The sequence below is a fragment of the Coregonus lavaretus genome, assembly GCF_964263955.1.
Source record: "Coregonus lavaretus genome assembly, chromosome: 4".
NCBI classification, from domain to species: Eukaryota; Metazoa; Chordata; class Actinopteri; order Salmoniformes; family Salmonidae; genus Coregonus; species Coregonus lavaretus.
The window spans coordinates 31,143,143-31,162,452 of record NC_139991.1 but is presented as its reverse complement, the minus strand read 5'-3'; the positions used below and the strand labels follow the sequence as shown (position 1 = coordinate 31,162,452).

Here is a 19,310-nt window from a genome sequence, read left to right as displayed (position 1 = left end):
AAATAAATAAATTAGGCGACATGGTGCTATGCGATCTTCTTACCAATGGCAAATGCATCTGTTTTATCATTAGACCTACGTTTTAATGTTTTTATCAGCATACCATTATTATAATTCCCGTGCATCAAACATCTCCATTTCCTACTAAATTAAAAGATTTGCTTGCAATACAGTTGATCAACCACTAGAAGTTGTGCGTACACATGGTCTGAGATTTGCGTGGAAATATGCACACTTTCCAGTCAGTTAAAAAGTGATAAATGGAGAAGTCAAAGTTGCAGGTCCATTATGATATTCTGAGATAGCAACTTGGCATATATAACAAGGCAGTTAGAAATGCCAGACGGACTAATTTTTCTAACTTGATCACTATTAATCAGAATAATTCGAGAATTGATGGCCTGATAAATCCTACCCCAGCAAACCTGTGAACTTTCCGTCACATCTAAATGTTATGAGTTTGCGGCATATTTCAGAGATAAGATAACCAACATTAGGCTGGGTATCAGTCAAGCAAGACCTGATTAGAAGTTTGATGATATGTGCCGTAGTCTACCATACAAAGGCACTATGGATTTATTTTTCCCTGGCTGACACAGGCGTGCTCAGGAAAGTGATATCACAATTTAAGCCTTCTACCTGCCTTCTCGATACTTTCCCCACCACCTTCTTCAAAACAGTTTTAATTGCATATCTGAAGAAGTGCAAGCTATTGTTAATCCCTCCCACTTTCCCCACTGCACTAAAAACTGATATGGTGAAACCCCTTCTGAAGAAAAGTAATCTAGATTATTCAGTTTTTAGCAATTTTCGGCCAATCTCCAACCTTCCATTCTTCAGCAAAATTCTAGAGAAATTGGTGTTCAAACAGCTAAATGATTTTTTAAGTGGCAACTGTTTTTTTTTAACAATTCCAATCTGGTTTTCATGTCCACCACATCACAGAGACAGCCTTAGTTAAAGTGGTAAATTATCTTAGGGCCAACACAGATGCCAAACTGCTCTCTGTCCTTTTACTCTTAGATTGAAGTGCTGCATTCGACACTATTGACCATGATGTCCTTCTGGACAGACTGGAGAGGTGGGTTGGCCTCTCTTGTCCAGTTCTAAATTGGTTTAGGACCTATTTAACCAGTTGAGAGTTTTTTGTCACCCTTGGTGAACATAACTCAGAGAAAATACATATCACATATGGAGTTCCACAAGGTTCGATTTTGGGTCCGGTACTGTTCAGTTTATATATGTTACCCCTAAGCAGCATTATCAGAAAGCACAGCATTGATTTTCACTGCTACGCAGACGATACACAACTTTACATTTCTGTGTCCCCAGAGGATTTTACCTCCACAAATAAATTATTAGACTGTATTCGTGATTTAAATACTTGGATGGCTCACAACTTCCTCCAGCTAAATGAAGACAAGACTGAGGTACTTATTGTTGGAGCCAAAGCACAGAGAGAGAATCTTGCCGCACATTTTAATTCACAGGCAATAAAGATAAAACACCAGGTAAAAAAAACCTAGGTGTTATTTTAGATTCTGAACTAAATTTCGAATCACACATTAGGAATGTCACCAAAATTGCTTTTTACCACCTGAGGAACATTGCCAAGGTGCGGCCGTTTCTCTCTCAGGCTGATACAGAGAGACTCATCCATGCTTTTATTACAAGCAGGCTTGACTACTGTAATGCTCTCCTGTCTGGTCTACCCAAGAAAGCCATTGGTCAACTGCAAAACATACAGAATGCTGCAGCACGGGTACTGACCAAGACCAGACGGAGAGCACACATTACACCGGCTTTAAGGTCTCTGCACTGGCTGCGAGTTTTAGAATACATTTTAAGATTCTTCTATTGGTTTTTAAATCAATCCACACTTGTGCACCCCAATACATGTCAGACATGCTTTTAAGTTATGTACCCAGTAGGTCCCTCAGATCCACTGGCACTGGCCTTTTAACTATCCCAAAGCCTAGGACCAAGAGGAATGGAGAGGCAGCCTTTAGTTATTATGCCCCCAGCCTCTAGAATAGCCTGCCAGAGTACCTGAGGGGGGTCGAAACTGTGGACATATTACAAAAAAAAATTTGCTTTGCTTTTCCTTAGGGTGTTTTTTAGTTGTTCAGTTTGTGTCATTCTTTTGTTTTTTATCTTATGTTTGGTGTGTAGTAAATATTTCAGCTTTTATTTTCATTGTTTGTTATTTGTTTTTTCCTATAAAGCACATTGTGTTGAATTCCATGTCTCAAATGTGCTCTATAAATAAAACTTGGTTTGATTTGATAAATACCAACCTTTGCAGGAAAACTGGCGCACGCAAAGTTTTGTATTTTTTTTTGTGCACACCCACTTTTGGTTAATGAGACCCCATGGTGCAGATGTCAACCGCTATGAACTGATTAAACTCGACTGACCCCACTGATAGGCGGAATCTTCTAAATTACTGGTCAATTTGCCATCAGCCTCACGTGAATTGCCCATGGAAAAACTGACATCGGACATGCTTTTCCTCTGTAGCCTATAGTTGCTTAAAAAAGTCAGAAACCAATTGTAACAGGACAGGTGAGAATTGTAGTGAGCCGAATTACTGAAGGAGGTTCATCATCTCTCATGGAACAATGTCATAATGTGGGTAGACTGCACACAATTCATCATTTTGTTTGAACAATTCGTTATACATTAACATTGATAACGTACTTATGTTGCCCGATGCAAATAAAAGTAATCTCTATGTTATGAAACACAAATAAAATATGTGACACGCGACTACGTCAGGGTGCACGCACAGAGGAGGTTGCGAAGAAACAACGTTCGGGGAATATTTTGCTAGCATAGCATCTCGACTCGTGTAATTTAATCGCTGGCTACGTAACTTTGTAGACCGTTTAGTTGACCGAGTTAGCAAAATCGCTAGATTTATGGAGCTACTTTGTCATTAACTTACAAATGTTCAAGTTAACTTACATGAATCGTTAGCTAACCCACTAACGTTGGCTAGCTACTAGCTACCTAGCAAGCTTTATCTTGCTGAATTGATGCATCTTCTCAGTTATCTTTCTAGCTAAACTTGTTTCGTTGGCTCATCATAGCAAGGATTCATTGCTGTGTTGCCTAACTTTCCTGTAAATCACAGTATTTTCCCTGCTAACGCTGCAGCGGACAGTACAGACGCAGGCCTCTGACTGGAAACAATGAGCTCGGATAGAGCGGAGACAGCCAACAGCTAGCTAACAAGTTGGCTACTGTAGTAGCTTGTATCGGAGGCGAACTGAAATCGCAGATTGTTGAGGTAGCCAATGGCCTTGTAAGTTAAGTTATATTTCTCCAATCTGTAGACTACCGGTCCTATCAGAAAACGTATCAAAATAAGAAAAGGAAGACCAGTAGCTAGTTAACGTTAGCTAAACAAAGTGAAGTTCAACATTTGCTATCTTGTTAACTGCTTGCTTGCTATCAGCCTCACCGGTTAGCCAGTGAACTTGGCTACTGTTAATCGTTTGCTAGATAGTTTGTGGTGGATCGGCTAGCTAAATAACTAACGTTAACATTATAACATATTTCTCAGAATGTCCCGTTAACCAAATAAGTAGCTAGCTAGCACTAGCTAAGGCATGAGTTAGCTAGCTTACTGGCAGCGTTAGTTACCACTGACACTGTGTCGTCAACTCTATTGCACGTGCCGGTGAATGTTTTCAAGAGTCAAACAAGGAAGGACTAGTTCGCCAAGTTATATATGTGACCCTACTGTAATTGACAGGAGATAGTTGTTGATGCGAGCTGTTTTTCAAAGATTGCAACAAAGTGTAATCTACTAACGTTATGTTACTGCTGCGGTCAGCTAGCTAGCAAGGTTACCCAATAAAAGTGGGAAATTTTTTGTCAGCTGGCTAGTAGGTTAGCTAGCTATATCCTACTGAAATACAGGGCTGCCAGACACATGAAAGTGCAAATTGAAACCTGCAACCCATCCAAGGTCCCACAAAACGACATGTCAGAAGACATGTCAGACAAAAGTGACAGCCACAACAGTCTTTTTTTTTTTCTCAACCGAGACTGTCAGAATGAACAGGGTTCAGGATCTCAGCAGCAGAAGGTTCACCTTGTATCATCATCAGACTCAAAATGGCACAGCACTCAATGCAGCAGCCTAGTCACTGAAGGACTCAGCAACGGAACCTCCCTGGAGAATGTTCATGTTCTTTCCCACGGTAGTTCTACCAATGATTTTGCACTAAGACATGAAATCTCAAATGATCTGTCATTACCTGCGGTCGACAAACCTACCACAGTTACAGTTGAAGAAGACCTTAGCTATGAGTTACAGCAGGCCTATAGGATATTTCACGGGTTTCTCCTGGAAAAGCACAAAGGCATTACGACTCCATTCTTGACTCCATTCTTGCACCCAATCGGCCTCAAGGACCACACTGGCAGGGCAGAGGGTCACCTTAAGCAGTCCATGTGTTTCAGAAGGATGGAGGAGAAGTTTGTTAGCCGGGAGTATGAAACCATCACAGAGTTTGTGGCAGACTTCAGGCTGATGCTAGAGAACTGCTACAGGCACCATGGGGTCGACCACTGGATTTCTAAACAGGCACAGAAATTGGAAATGATGCTTGAGCAGAAGTTGACACTGCTGTCAAGGTAAGAAAGTGCAAGCCTTGCATACATGCATTCATTACAAAGCCTACATATTGTACATAGGCTACATTCATTCACACTTAACACACATTCAATTATATAGATTGTCTGCTGTAGTATTAACTAAAGAGAACACTTTTTTTTTATTACATAACTTAACCTTTGACATCAGTAGTGTTTGTTTGATCCATGACCCATGAAACTACTGAAGCCCTAACCCTATGATGCTCTCTCTGTATCAACCTTCCCAACCAGGACACTGCGAGAGAAGACCACTCTGGCGGTGACCTCCAAGGGTCGTTTGGGGACCGAGGATGAGAGGGGGCCTGTGGGCACCTCTACCAGACGGAGGTCCGTGCCTCGCAGCCTGGCAACTATAACAGTGGGGGGAAATGAGTCCATCATGATCCAGGCACTCAGGCTGGAGGAGCAGCAGAGAGCCAAGGAAGAGAAGAGGTAAGCTATGGATGAAATGTAATGCTCCAGTGCCTGAGGCTAAGGCCTGGCCAGGCAGATGTTGGGTTTTCTATGTCCCGATTCCCTCCATGGTCAGAATAAAAACAAACAAATTCCATAGACTAATTAATCCACAGAACCGTGACACTATACATACAGGATTACAAAAACATTTTATAATATTTAATTGTAATTCTGTGTATGACTATATCAAAGATGTGGCTGTGATGGTTAGACTCAGTGTTTAGTCGTTGTTCTAATTTATTTCAATAACTTTTTGACCACACTCCTTTTGATTTGAAAGAAACTTCCATACATATGTGCCCATGGTGGAAGTGGTCGTAAATACATTTTTTGGACCTGAATGCCAAAACATTTAGGAGATTGAGGTGCTCAAAGTTGATCCATTTTGTGTACCCTACCATTGAGACATCCATGTATTCATCACTGGAAAATATAAACGGTTGAGTTTGGTATCATTTAAAAGCTTACAAACAGGGATGCCAGATTATTTTTTAAATTTTCGCATGTTGTAGTTTACACCCTATTTTGAGACACAGCATACTGTTGAATGCAGGGGGTGGGTGTCATTTCAAGCATATAAATAGAATGGACATATTCCTTCAGACCACTGCAATTTAGCTAGTACATAATTGACATTTAAATTGAATTAAACATTTTAAGTCCAATTACTACCACAAAGATGGCCGCCGGTCCACCCACCGTCCAAATGTCAATTTAAATGGGAATATCCATTTTATTATTTACATTTACATCATTTAGCAGACGCTCTTATCCAGAGCGACTTACAAATATCTATGTTTCTATGATTTCAATTGTTTTCCTATGGAATTGACAGTATAATTTAAAACAACTATTGTTATTCAAGTCAACATTCTCTGATGTGTGGACCTCCAACCATCTTTGTTGTACAATTTGAAAGTTGACATTTCAATTGTATTCCCATTTTAGTACATTTATCAGACACCCACCCTGTATTCAAGAGCATGCTGTGTCGCAACTGATGGCGGGCACAACACTTCAAATGATGTAAAATAGGGTCTAAGCTACAACATATGCAAACATTTTAACAAAAGAGTTTACACGTTTTTAGATAATTTATGGGGGGGGGGGAATTACATTTTTATTAAAAAAATATGTTTTTTCAATAAATTATACAGTAGTTTGTAAGCTTTTAAATGATATCAAACTCAACCTTTTATTTTTTCCAGTGATGAAGACATAGATGTTTCATGGTAGGGTGGGGTATGCAAAATGGGTCAACTTTGAGCACCTGTTTTGGACCTGAATACCAAAACATTTTTGTTCAAATAAAAAGTGGTGCAGTCAGAAAGTGATTGAAATCAAATGGAACGACCCATATCTGCTTCAGAAACTCATCCTTCATTTCTGATTTTAGGCAGCGGGAGCTGGAGAAGAAGGAGGCGGAGGAAACCTCAGCCAAGGAAGTGGAAGAGTGGGAGCACAGTCTTCTCTCCCAGGCGGCCCAGAATCCAGTGAAAACGATGTGGGAACTCCCTGCCATCGGCCACTTCCTCTGCCTGGCCCAGGCAGCTCTCAACCTCCCGGAGATAGTGTTCTTTGAGCTGGAGCGGTGTCTTCTCATGCCTCGCTGCAGCGTCTTCCTCTCCAAGATCATGAGTTCACTTCTCTGCCAGCCCCAGAGGAGGGGGACGCTCCACCGCCGCCCAGCCCTCACATACCGCCGCTGGGAGTCCGAGCTGCGTCAGAGGGTGCAGGGCTGGTACTATGCTATGGGTACGGCGGAGGACCAGGGCTGGATGGCTGAGCAGCTTGGCCTCTCCCATCAGTTCTTCAGGACGGCCGGGGAGGTTAACCCCCTGGAGGAGAACCCCTTCCATCTCTTACCCTTCATTCAGCGTGTGTGGCTGCTCAAAGGCCTGTGTGACAACGTGTATGAGACCCAGAAGGACGTGCAGGACGCTGTGCTGGGCCAGCCCATCCACGAGTGCCGTGAGTCCATCCTGGGCTACGACGGGAATGAGAACGCCTATATCCACTTCCCGCACTTCTGCGGGGCGGACCTGCGTATCTACTGCCAGAGTGCCAGCATGCCCCCTGACTTCCCCTTTCCAGCTGTCTGGGTCAGGCGGGTGGAGCCTGATGAGGGAATATCAGAGGACTCAGACGAGCAGAAGGACTCTGAGCATCTGGTTTCCATGAAGACGGAGGACTATGAGGAGAAACCTAGTTCTAGCAGAATGAGTGGTGGTAGGATTAAAGGGGAGAACGGGAGCAGGGGTGGGCAATTTCACACATGGGGAATGGAGGAGGAGGATGAGGACTCTTCTGTTTCTGATGAGGATGTTGATAAGGAGGACTGTAAGCCTAATCAGAACAGACACACTGGCTCTTCTGCTCCCTCCTCACATATCAATGACTTTGTGGGCAGAGGGAGTATGAAGAAAAAGCCACAGGAAGTGGAATATAGGCCTGATAGACTCCAGGTGAAACAGGAAGAGGGGTTGGACTCATCCTCCTCAGGGTCGTCCTCAGAGTCATGCGAGACGCGTCTCAGTGTGGGGGAACACAGCTATACGGGGAAGTCCCCTGCTCGCCCTGGTGGGATAACAGGTAGGCCTAGTGTGGCTGTACTAATGAGACAGACTGATTTTAAAGTCGACATGGACAAACTCACTGAGGAGCCGAGGCCATGTCCAAGATGTGTCTCCAAAACGGGGGCAAAGTCAGAGGACAATCATCGCTGCCGTTGTGCCAAGAACAAGGCATCAACAACCTCAGCTTCAGGGGCTGGCCACCCCCGCAAGATGAACTTGACAGAGGATAAGATGGACAGGATTCGGGCCAAGAAAAAGAAAAGGAAAAAAAAGAGGGAACTACGTGCAACTGGTGGACAGCGCAGACCAGACAGGACCCGACTCTGCAATGCCAAGTCGGCTAAATCCACCCTCCAGAGAGCTGCTATCGCCATCAAGAAAAAGGACAAGAGAAAAAAACGCAAAATGGGTGAGTAAAATAACTTTCTGCTTTGCATGCTAATCCTGTCTTCCTACATTAAGCTTTTGCAGTTGTTAGGCCAAATAATGTAAAATCAGTCAAGAGACTAACACATAGTTGCCACCTGTTTGTTTTAAATTAATTCAAATGTTTTGGGCGATTTAATGTCTTAATTACGCAATAAAATAATATTTCTCAACAGGAAAAAAGCTGTCTTCAAAGAAGAAACCTCAACTCCCAGTTGAACTTGGATTTAGGGTAAGCCCCACAGTTCAAATGTAAAAAAAAAAAATATATATATTTTTTTTTAAGGCAAAATATGGAATAGGAATTAATATGCAATTTGAATCCATGCATGCTCTTCCCCCATCTGGCTCTCTTCATCCAGTTGGTGTGCACCAGTCTAGAGGATCTGAGGGAACTCATCAGCAGGACAGAGGATGAGCTTGATGAGCTGGAGAGCACCAAAAAGAGATCTGTTAATAAAGTAATACATATTTTATTTTTTGGTAGTTTGGCTTATCAAAAAGCATTATAAACAGAAACAACTTTTACATACAGTATGGATGGACTACATCGATACAATGTAAAAGTTAATGATAGAGGGAACACATTTATATAGCTTGTCTACTATGGAAGTATACAAAATAGAGGATACGAGGGAGAATACGAAATACAGTGGTTAATGCTTTCAAGCATTGCGTTTTGTTTATTCTTGACGTCATGTGTTTGATGGATTTACAGGAAAGGTGGTATTTCAGGAGAAAAGCAGTGAAAGATCTACACATCACTCTCATAAGACTGCTCAACGAGCTCTCCCCATGGGAACCCAAACTGGTCAAGGCTTTCCATAGAAACCGGTAAGACGCTTGCCTGAAGGCAGTTATATCATCCTAAAGCTGTGTTTACAAAACATGTCCGGCAAAACACATCACTGACTCCTCAATGCCTGTTATAATGTCATCTGTCCCCACAGGCTACGTTTAAAAAAGGATTATGACGACTTCAAAAAGCACCCTGACTATGAAAACTTTGTCAGAGAGGAGTGGAAGGCAGAGGATGTGGACGCAAGCACAGGTGACAACAACAGACTGACTGAAGAGGAGGAACAGCAACAGCAGGACCAGACAGTTCAGAGAATTCTGTGGACAGGAGGTAAATTGTGTTTTATTTGTTGGTACAATGGAATAATAAAGGACAGGAGCAGCATATACTAAGGAGGTAAAGTGTGTTTAACCTGCACCCTCTTGGTTAGGTCGTTCTTAATAATTTACCTAGTTAAATTAATAAATATGCATTGAAACCACATAATAACATTTTGAATCAGTTGAATAGTATTGTCAGGGCAATTTAGAATTAATACATTGAATTTGATCTTTTTGCAGAGGACTCAGTGCAGCTTGGAACAGAGGCATTGAGAGGCAGCTTCACCGTGGTAACCAGACAAGAGAAGTTGACCTTGAATGAGAATAGACCTTCCACTCGGGGCTTGAAGCGCCTGCACAGCGGTATAGACGAGGACCCAAGCCTCATTAAGAGAGGCAGGATTGGCAGTAACGAGATGACAACTTCTCCTGAAGGATCAGAAATGGAAAACCGACCCAGGGAAGCAAATCCAGCAGCACAGCAGGCTGGAGAGACAAGCCCAGTTGTTGTAACTCCTATGGCTGGTTTCCAAAGGACCTACAAGCCTATTCAGCTACATACCCTGCTGGCTAAGAGTGTTGGGAATAAGGTGACCTTAATTCATCATCAGCCTGGTACAGGTGTTATCAGCCAAATTGGTCAGGCACAAAGCAAGGACTGTGCTTCTTCCCTGCAAGCTACCAAACTTCAACCTTCTTTACCACAAAGCTTTCGACACCTACCACAACCACCAACAACAACACCAACATCTAAACACTCACATACGGTCCATACCACACCCATACCAAAGAGCCCCATACAGGTTGTATACAAGATGCCTGAGGGCATGGATGTGGTCAGGAAAGATGGAAGCCCTGTGAAAATCGAAGTACAGCCAATTCTGGACCAGAAAACAGGGAATAAGAAAATGCAGCGAGTGGTCATCCTGCCCTCGAACTTGCTCATTCATAAGTCAGAGGATAAAAGTCTGCCCCAGCAACCAAGGACAATCCAGGTCCCAGCCTCCAAAGAGTCCACTCCACTGTCACAAAACTCTGGATTCACCATGCCTCAAAGTCATGACAACCGGATCCCTATACAACAAGTGGCACCGCTAAAGGGAAGAACACCCTCTCCTACCGTCTCTCCTAGGTTGCAGACTACATCTCTAACACCAGGCTACAAGGTTGTCCAACTCCCTGGTCGCAAAGCGAGTAGCACTACCCAAAATGTTATACCAAATAGATCACCATCCAACCCCACCAGTGCAGCTTCTACTGATCCAAGCAAACCTCCGGACCCTAAACAAGAACTGAAGACCGTGTGCATCAGGGACTCGCAGTCCATTCTAGTCACCACTAGGGGGGGCAACACTGGCGTGGTCACGGTGCAGTCGTCTGACCAGAGTACAAATGGTTCGAAACCTGCCAGCCCTGTCATCACCATCTCTCCACAGTTCAAAGCCTTCCTGGTGTCCAAGACCTTTCCACCTGCTGCCCCTACAGTCCCTGTTGTCACCAGCTCACCTGTAGCCCAGTCGCAATCTGGACCTTCACTGTTACGGTCTTCAACTGTCACAAGTTCAACAACTACACGCCAGTCTCCGATCACTGTTGGCATTCCAATGGCCACAGGTCAGACGGCTAGCTCTGCTGTTACCGTTGCTATAAACCAGGGCTGCACTGTCTCATCTACACTTGCTGTTAACGCACAGCTACCTAAAAGCATCGTCACTGTACCTGGTAACCCAGCAGGTGCCACCCAGACGTCTCTGGTCCAGTGTGTCACCAAACCTGTTCTGAAAAGGGTAAGTCCAGATGAGCGGTCCCTCCCATTCACTAAGTTCATCCTGGTCTCTCCCTCCTCGAACAACACGTCTGTGGCTGCAACCAAAGTCACTTCCACCACGGCTCCCTCTGCTCTTCCAGGGCAAAGTTTGATGTTTATCAGCCAATCACCATCCACCGGTATTCCAAAACCGGCATCATCAGTGTCTGGACCCACCACACAATCCCTGACCACGTCGATACCCAATGAAGCGATGAAGATCGGACTCGACCTTGGTCAAGCTATTGGCAGCGCTAACTTCAGAGCTTTGAATAAGGTCCAGAGTATCAATCTACTTCCAGGTTCTCAGATAAGGCTACCACAGCAGGCAAACCTTTGCAGGCCAGTTAGTGCACTCGCACAATCTACTTTAAAAAGCACATTTGTATCTGCCTCAAAGTCGGGCCTTCTTGCAACCACATCGTCTCATATTGTCACTAGCACTGCACATTTGCCATCCTCCACACTGCTGACTGGATCTCAACTACAAGGCACCCCTTCATCCTCTGTGATCCCCAATCTAAGCAAGGTAGCTGGGCAGCCAGGGTCTTCTATAATCAGAGGTTTGATCCCCAGCAACACACAACTACCTGTGTCAGTCACTACACCGCTAAGCCCTGTCAAAACATTTCCCCTCACATCACCAGCCCAGGTTTCTCAGTCTCAGAACTCTATCGGTGTCGCCACACATGCTCAGATGATAAGCACTCCACAGTCTCCAACTGCCCCTATATCCACTCAGCAGTCCTCTCCAGTACAGCCGACTGGCAATACCAATCCTGTCTCTAGCACCACCACCACCACCACTTTGCAACAAAAGATTGTCATCAACACCACCGCTACGCTTGCAGGCGGCACGCAGATTCTGCTCAACAACACCCGTTTTGTTGTTCCTCCTCAAGGCCTTGGGCCTGGCCAGCATGTCCTCATCATTTCCAGCCCTGCAGTGCCTGTGGCAGCTCCTAGTCCCAGGGGAGCGAGCCCAACCACCGGTGTCCCACGAGGGCCAACGTTACCTGGGCTAGCCCTACCTGCACAAGGCCCCAGAATGGCCACACCACCAGGGACACACCAGCCTCAACAAGCAGCACTTAGATCCCCAACCCTGGCAGCACCATCCACTGCGAAAGTTGGACCCTCTCTCCCTGTCTCTTTCACCGTCCCTCGCCAGATGGTGGCTGTTCGAGCCCCACTATCGGCCACCAGCACCACCACCAACAGTTCTCCACAAGTTTCACACTGGCTCCCTGCTCCGGCCACCATACACACTGGCCTAGCTCATGTGGTGGCAGCTCCACATTTAACTCAACCTGAAGGGATGGGCGGCTTCTCACTCTCTTCCGTGCCAGGAAGTCCCAGCGCAGCTCAAACGGCAGGAGTTCCACAAAGCCCATCAAAACGGCTCCCTTTGCACACAGCACTTGGTGTCAACGCACCACTCAAAGCACAGCAGCTAATGTCATTCATGCAACCTATGGGAGCAGTCTCCACCCGGACGAAGGTGCTGCCGACGGTAGCTGTTCCCCCAATAGGGAGCACTGTCTCCAGGATGCAGACTCTACCCGTGGCAACCATACCACCCATCGGGAGTGCCTTCAGTAGCAAACAGGCATCTCCTGTGGTAACTGTGCCTCCATCCAACTGCACTATAATCATGACACCAGCACAACCTATCAGGACGGTAATGTCGGCAGAGACTATCCGCATGCCCACTGTTTTATCCAATCCTCAGCAGCTGCAAATACTGGGCCTGGGCAAGCCCCCTTTGCAGCCTTTACAGGTGCCTGAATCAGCAGTGCAAACAACCAGCCCCCCCACCAAGCAACTAGTGAGTCCTGATGGTGCTGTTTTAAACATGGATAGAGGCCCTACCACCAACACAGGCCTGCCAGAGATGGCTAACAAGTCTTTGGCTGCGTTGATTGTTACTCCTAACTCTACTGGGAGAGTGCCGTTGCATAGCGTAAATACTGAGAATCCCTTAATGCCTACCCAGGCTGACAGAAGTGGACCTATCAAATGAAAGACTGAGACTGAAAGCAAGTACCAGTGTCTGTGATGAAGCAGACACACATTCCAGCTAACTTTGTGTTCTGGACTGCTTTAGAACATTCTAGAATGTTTTTGGTAGAAGGCGGGGGTTGGTTGATAAACTGCCTGGTTGAGCTGCATCTTTACTTTGCATATCTGAGTGTGTTTAAGCGATGCTAGATAAACTCTATAGTTGACTCAAACAGTTTGCTCAAGAAATGTAGGTGGAAATGTATTTGTGATGGTTTTCTATTTCTTGAAGCAAACAGCATTTTGGGGTTGCCTTCTTACAAAGTTTAAATGTGAATTTGGACATTCAGTTTAAAAAAAAATCTTTTCAGGGCCAGTAATAAATATGTTGTAAATTGCTAGGTTTGCAGGGTAGAGCAAATGGATTTTAATATGATTTGTAATACTTTTCATTGACATTGAATATAATTCTGAAATGATATCCATGTAATTCCTTAGATTGGTACAACACTTGTTTTATTCTGTCTACCAGACTCTTAGGACTTTTTCTCTGACCTATTGTAGTATGTTCTTCAGATGTGTGTTGCCTACTCAAGAGGCAGGTCAGTGTCCAAATGTAATTACATTGGTTTTATTTCCACCAACTATTTGGGGAAAAAATTGCATTTTACATGATTGAAGTGCAACTTCTAAATGATTTGTCGAAGCCAATATAAAACATTTTTGAAGTTACATTTATTTATTTTTCCTACCATAGATTTCTCAAAATATTTAGTGGGTACATTGTCATTGGATAACTGTGGACATTTCTGCATGGAAATAAATGGTGCGACTGTCCTCCATAAGAGTTTTGTGGTGTTCATTTGATAATCTCCCGAGTGGCGCAGTGGTCTAAGGCACTGCATTGCAGTGCTAGCTGTGCCACTAGAGATCCTGGTTCGAATCCAGGCTCTGTCGTAGCCGGCCGCGACCGGGAGACCCATGGGGCGGCGCACAATTGGCCCAGCGTCGTCCAGGGTATGGGAGGGAATGGCCGGCAGGGATGTAGCTCAGTTGGTAGAGCATGGCGTTTGCAACGCCAGGGTTGTGGGTTCGATTCCCACGGGGGGCCAGTATGATTTTTTTTTAAACAAAAAATAATAATGTATGCACTCACTAACTGTAAGTCGCTCTGGATAAGAGCGTCTGCTAAATGACTAAAATGTAAATGTAAATAAGGCTCTTGGTAAACTCAACTGTGATTTTTAAAGTTCTTTATTGAAATGTCTGCATCATTTCCAAATCCTCATAAGTACATGTTAAAATATATAAGCCAACAATCAAGCCGGTATGCTATTGTCTTTAACTTCAGAGGAATTCTCAATTGCCGCTTTACATTTGGTCAGTGGTGTAAAGTACTTTAGTAAAAGTAGTTTTTTGGGGTATCTATACTTTACTATTTATTTTTGACTACTTTTACTTCACTACATTCCTAAAGCAAATAATGTACATTTTACTCCATACATTTTCCCTGACACCCAAAAGTACTTGTTACATTTTGAATGTTAGGCAGGACAGAAAATGGTTCAATTCACACACTTATCAAGAGAACATCCCTGGTCATCTCTACTGCCTCTGGTCTGGCGGACTCACTAAACACAAATGCTTTGTTTGTAAATTATGTCTGAGTATTGGAGTGTGCCCCTGGCTATATTTAAAAAATAAGAAAATTGTGCAGTCTGGTTTGCTTAATATAAGGAATTTTAAATTATTTGTACTTTTACTTTTGATACTTAAGTATATTTTAGCAATTACATTTACTCTTGATACTTAAGTATATTTAAAACCAAATACTTTTAGACTTTTTCTCAAGTAGTATTTTACTGGGTGACTCACTTTTACTTGAGTAAATTTCTATTAAGGTATCTTTACTTTTACTTAAGTATGACAATTGGGTACTTTTTCCACCACTGCATTTGGTTATCTCTAACCTAACGTAGCAGGCGTAAAATAAACACCTGAAACTAGATCCCCAACATACTGGTCTTTGCCAGAAGAATAAAAAACTGTCCAGGGAGGTTCTCTTCTGCACTGTTCAACCAATCCAGTAAATGTGGAGGAGGAGTTAAGATGGAGTGTCGCCTTGTTAACATCCAAAAGTGGAAGTTGCATCACAGTCTCGCTTTCCATTGTTGGGGACTCGGCAGAGGCTTGGTTATCACTGAAATTAACAAACTGTTTCCAAAGTACAATATTGTTAAATTAGATATACTTTACTTTCAGGGATTGAAAGAAAATCTTGTTCTTTGAGCAGCCTTCAGAAATACGCTTGTGGAGCTAAAAGGTCAGAACATTAACATATGAAACTACAGCTTGAAGAATACTTCTATAAACAACTTGTGATAGAGAATAGAGTGCAAAATATTTGTTCTTCACGAGTTTGATAATGTGTTTAATGAAATAACACATGAAGTTTCATATTTTTGGTTATCCCACAGAGGACTGTTGTATTATGGCGAGTAGGGAGGAGGCAGGGGTCCTGATGAGATCTTCTCATAGGCAGGAGGGGCATTGGGAAGCTGAAACACATCAAGACAAATACACACACCATTTAGGAAACAACTAGGATAAACCCCTCTGATAATTCAAATACTATTTCCCTTTTCACAGGATTGTACCGACATGAACCAAACTGTGCTGGCTTGGATATTTTCTTTTCACATCGTCCTTTAATGATTGCTGCAACGATGATGGATGCATAGGTCAGCTCAGTGTGAAAAGCCCTCATGTTGAAATATGACCTTTCCAAGTAAAATTATGCATCGCGCCCCCCCCCTCCCTACTCACACCCCTTGGGGCCCTATGAATTCCAGATCATAATCCCCTCCTGACGTCTGGAGACCTAATCTCTGACTGCACCACCAGCAGCCATATGGCACCAGGCGGCTCACATGCCCCTTCTTCCACAAAGTACCCTTTAATTCCAGGAAAACTAATGGAGAGTTGAACTATAGGTCCTTCCTTGGTGGTTGTGATGTTGTGTATAGTCGAATGAATGCAGTATGCTATGACAAGAGAATGATCATGGCCTGGGTTTGGTCACGCTATTGCCTTCCAGCGCATAACTGCCCATGTCTGCATCATGAGATCAAATCCTGGTTCCACCACTATGCATAAACAGAAACTCTCTCTTCACTCCTCACTTCTCTGTCTTTGTATACAGATTTAAACCTACAGCTGTGTTTACACAGGAAGACCAATTCTGATATTTTGCCCAATTATGGGCAAAAGAGCTGATCTGATTGGTCAAATGACCAATTTGTGGAAAAAGATCTGAATTGGCCTGCCTGTGTAAACACAGAAATAGAGGACAACTCCATTCAATAAAACATCAAATATTATTTTTTTTAATGGAGTTCTGACCATTGACTCCCCCAGTACATCCAGTCTGAGTCTCTTACCACAGGTCGAAGCTCACTGAGGCCCATCTTGTTTTCTGCTGCAGCCCTTCCCTCGCTGAACTGTCCACTGAATCCTGGCTGGGACCCTGATCTTGGGCTCTGTGGGGAGAAAACAGGAGAAAACAGGAACATTAGTAAGGGGAACAGAAGGTATAAACCCTGTTGGACAGCAACCAATTACCTATTGCCACAATTCATTTACATTACATTTACGTCATTTAGCAGACGCTCTTATCCAGAGCGACTTACAGTTAGTGAGTGCATACGTTATTTAATTTTTATATACTGGCCCATCTCCTTTAGATCTGTGAAAAGAACTGGACAGGTGAAAGATACATATACTGTATATCCCAAGAGGCATTCACCTATTGCTTTCTTACCCTGATCATTTTGTACCCGCTTCTCCTCTTGAAATACCAGCATCCAAGGATGAGTAGGGCTGCGAGAATTACGACCAACAGAGCTATGCCAGCTGCCCTGTGGCGCACCAAAAAAATAAAAATATAATGAATAATACTTTCTTCACCAATGGATCAATTTTAAGATATAATACAGCATAACAATTCGAATGAAGTTTTCTGACTACCAGTTTAATTCTACAAATAATATAAATGATCAGAAAACATAAATTCAAGAAATGTTTGTTTCTTTTAGAGTCAATATAATCCACTAACTCTTCGGCCCTGACATGCGGTCCTCTGCTTGCAAAATAAACGTTGAAGTCACCGCGAGGCATCTCTTTCCATCCAGACTTTTACACCTGAGGAACATGATGCAATTACATTTAATTACCGTTATAAACGGTAGGAAACCGTTATTACACGTTTATTCCAACATCAATAACAGGCTAAACTATATAGGCTAATGTCAAATTCTGCCCCTAAAATACGTAGCTACAAATTGAATTTAGGCTAAATTCCAAAGCAACATATCAACATATCAGAAGAGATTTACATTTAATATCCTATAATATTTTCTGTAGGGCTATGAATAATGTTATTTCATTGCAGTAGCATAATGTTGCCTGTACCATAATTAACAGAAAATCTTAAACTTGTTTAACATTGTATAGCCTAGGCTACTATTAATATTGAAATAAATTGATCATTTTGAAAATTTAATCATTTCATAATCTTTTTTCATAGTTCAAAAGAAAACTGAATGGACCTGTCCATCAATGGTCTGTGTTTATGTAGAAAAAGTTACCTAAAGTAGATAATTAGATTGTGAAGGGTCCGGTCCTTCTAAATTGCTTCCCAGCGCTTTTCCCGAAAGCTCTCAGTCTCACTTTTCTTTGCTTAAATCTCTGACTTGAGAAAGGGTTAGAACTGTGAGGGGAGGAAAGGAATTCTCATGACCGTCACGGGTTCTACCGCTCATACTTAAAGCCATTGAACTGGATTAATGAGCGTGAAACCCCTGCAGTACTGGAGCCAGAACACAACTTCTATTATGGACTCTATTATGGAAGCTTTATCTGCTGACTCTTTCTGTGTGACATGGCGCTCAGTCTCAACAAGCTTCATTATTCACATTAATAAGGGAAACTTCATAAACACTTATTCCTATTCTTATATAGAAGTAATACATCAATGATTAAAATATTTAATATAATTCAGTTTGAGTACATTTATTTCATTTCAGTTCATAATAATAACTTTATGTAGCGATATATTGAACATTTCCCTGTACACCCAAGTCACATGTCATTGTCAGCCCAATATGAAACATTTTAGTTATGGAAATAAATGCTATAATTTATTGGTCATAATCACATCTCATAGTACGAAATTACATTTTGATTACCAAAATATGAATCACTAAAATAATACCAAAATATTGCTTTGTCATTCTAACCTAACCTATTAGAATTCCTGTGAATAAGATAACATGTTTTATTGTATTGTAGTTTGCAACGCCAGGGTTGTGGGTTCGATTCCCACGGGGGGCCAGTATGAAAAATAAATAAATAATGTATGCACTCACTAACTGTAAGTCGCTCTGGATAAGAGCGTCTGCTAAATGACTAAAATGTAAATGTAAACGTAATGCAGTATAATGCTCTTGATAGCGTAGGGCTAACATCCTTTTCATTTGTTGCCTATTTTGGAGTTATAGTAGGCATACTGCAGATTATCTTGCAGTATCAAGGAATGGTCTGTAGGGTGCACAATATGACTATATTCTGCCTCACAGTCACCACACTGATCTATAATAGTCAAATAAAGTAGTAAACCACTGCAATGAGCACTGCTACAGAACATACAAACACATATTAGAAAAAAACAGACATGGAGCAGAAATGTTGAAACATTTTAAGCCAATAATAATTGTTTGCCATAGAGTATCAATTACAGAATATGATATGTCAAAATTATTGCGTTTCATACAGTATTGTAAAAACGCTGGAGCTTGTCGGCTGTGAATGCCCTCACCCGCTAGTACTTAATGCTGATTGTTAAGGTTCTGACTCACTACAGGCTGTCCGGCAAGAACAAGGCAGATGTGTCCATATCCAGAGGTTTATTATCTGTTGGCCACCACCACACAGTTGCACACTCACATCATAGACGTAATCTTTGTGGTTTATTTCAGATGCACGCACAACACTTCTAGATTAAAACACACTGATAACTTGGTCGGCAGCCAAATTTGCGTCTTCGTCTGCCGACAACGATAGCCACTCTGACCTGGAGTGGGAGGGGTCAGAGTCCAAATGTGCATTCGGGCACGCTGATTGGTGGAAACCAGGAGGCTGTGACGGACAGCTGAGAAATGGGGAAATCACCCTAACTGTCACGTGCACAGGCATGTCCT

At 42.8% G+C, this 19,310-nt stretch overlaps 2 protein-coding genes across 2 annotated transcripts; one reads left to right on the top strand and one right to left on the bottom strand.

Moving 5' to 3' along the window:
* Positions 1 to 2,771: 2,771 nt before the first annotated feature.
* LOC311127848 (putative bromodomain-containing protein 10) lies at positions 2,772 to 14,376 on the top strand. Its single transcript, XM_084159736.1, has 8 exons — positions 2,772 to 4,647; positions 4,900 to 5,100; positions 6,521 to 8,109; positions 8,303 to 8,358; positions 8,489 to 8,587; positions 8,845 to 8,960; positions 9,077 to 9,255; positions 9,486 to 14,376. The coding sequence occupies exons 1-8, from the start codon at positions 3,941 to 3,943 to the stop codon at positions 13,073 to 13,075; spliced, it is 6,537 nt and encodes a 2,178-aa protein (XP_084015862.1). The 5' UTR covers positions 2,772 to 3,940; the 3' UTR covers positions 13,076 to 14,376.
* On the bottom strand, positions 14,300 to 19,055 carry mlana (melan-A). Its single transcript, XM_084159737.1, has 6 exons — positions 18,969 to 19,055; positions 17,700 to 17,799; positions 17,168 to 17,253; positions 16,874 to 16,970; positions 16,494 to 16,592; positions 14,300 to 15,611 (listed from the first exon to the last, which is right to left on the bottom strand). The coding sequence occupies exons 3-6, from the start codon at positions 17,227 to 17,229 to the stop codon at positions 15,543 to 15,545; spliced, it is 327 nt and encodes a 108-aa protein (XP_084015863.1). The 5' UTR covers positions 17,230 to 17,253; positions 17,700 to 17,799; positions 18,969 to 19,055; the 3' UTR covers positions 14,300 to 15,542.
* Positions 19,056 to 19,310: the final 255 nt, after the last annotated feature.

Excerpts from the sequence above, each read along its gene's own strand:
- LOC311127848 (XM_084159736.1), top strand. The coding sequence starts at position 3,941 with ATGAAAGTGCAAATTGAAACCTGCAACCCATCCAAGGTCCCACAAAAC. Across the intron at positions 5,101-6,520 it reads AGAGCCAAGGAAGAGAAGAG|GCAGCGGGAGCTGGAGAAGA; the intron begins GTAAGCTATGGA and ends TTCTGATTTTAG. Across the intron at positions 8,359-8,488 it reads CAGTTGAACTTGGATTTAGG|TTGGTGTGCACCAGTCTAGA; the intron begins GTAAGCCCCACA and ends CTCTTCATCCAG.
- mlana (XM_084159737.1), bottom strand. The coding sequence starts at position 17,229 with ATGCCTCGCGGTGACTTCAACGTTTATTTTGCAAGCAGAGGACCGCAT. Across the intron at positions 16,971-17,167 it reads CCGCATGTCAGGGCCGAAGA|GGCAGCTGGCATAGCTCTGT; the intron begins GTTAGTGGATTA and ends GGTGCGCCACAG. Across the intron at positions 15,612-16,493 it reads TCAGTGAGCTTCGACCTGTG|CTTCCCAATGCCCCTCCTGC; the intron begins GTAAGAGACTCA and ends GATGTGTTTCAG.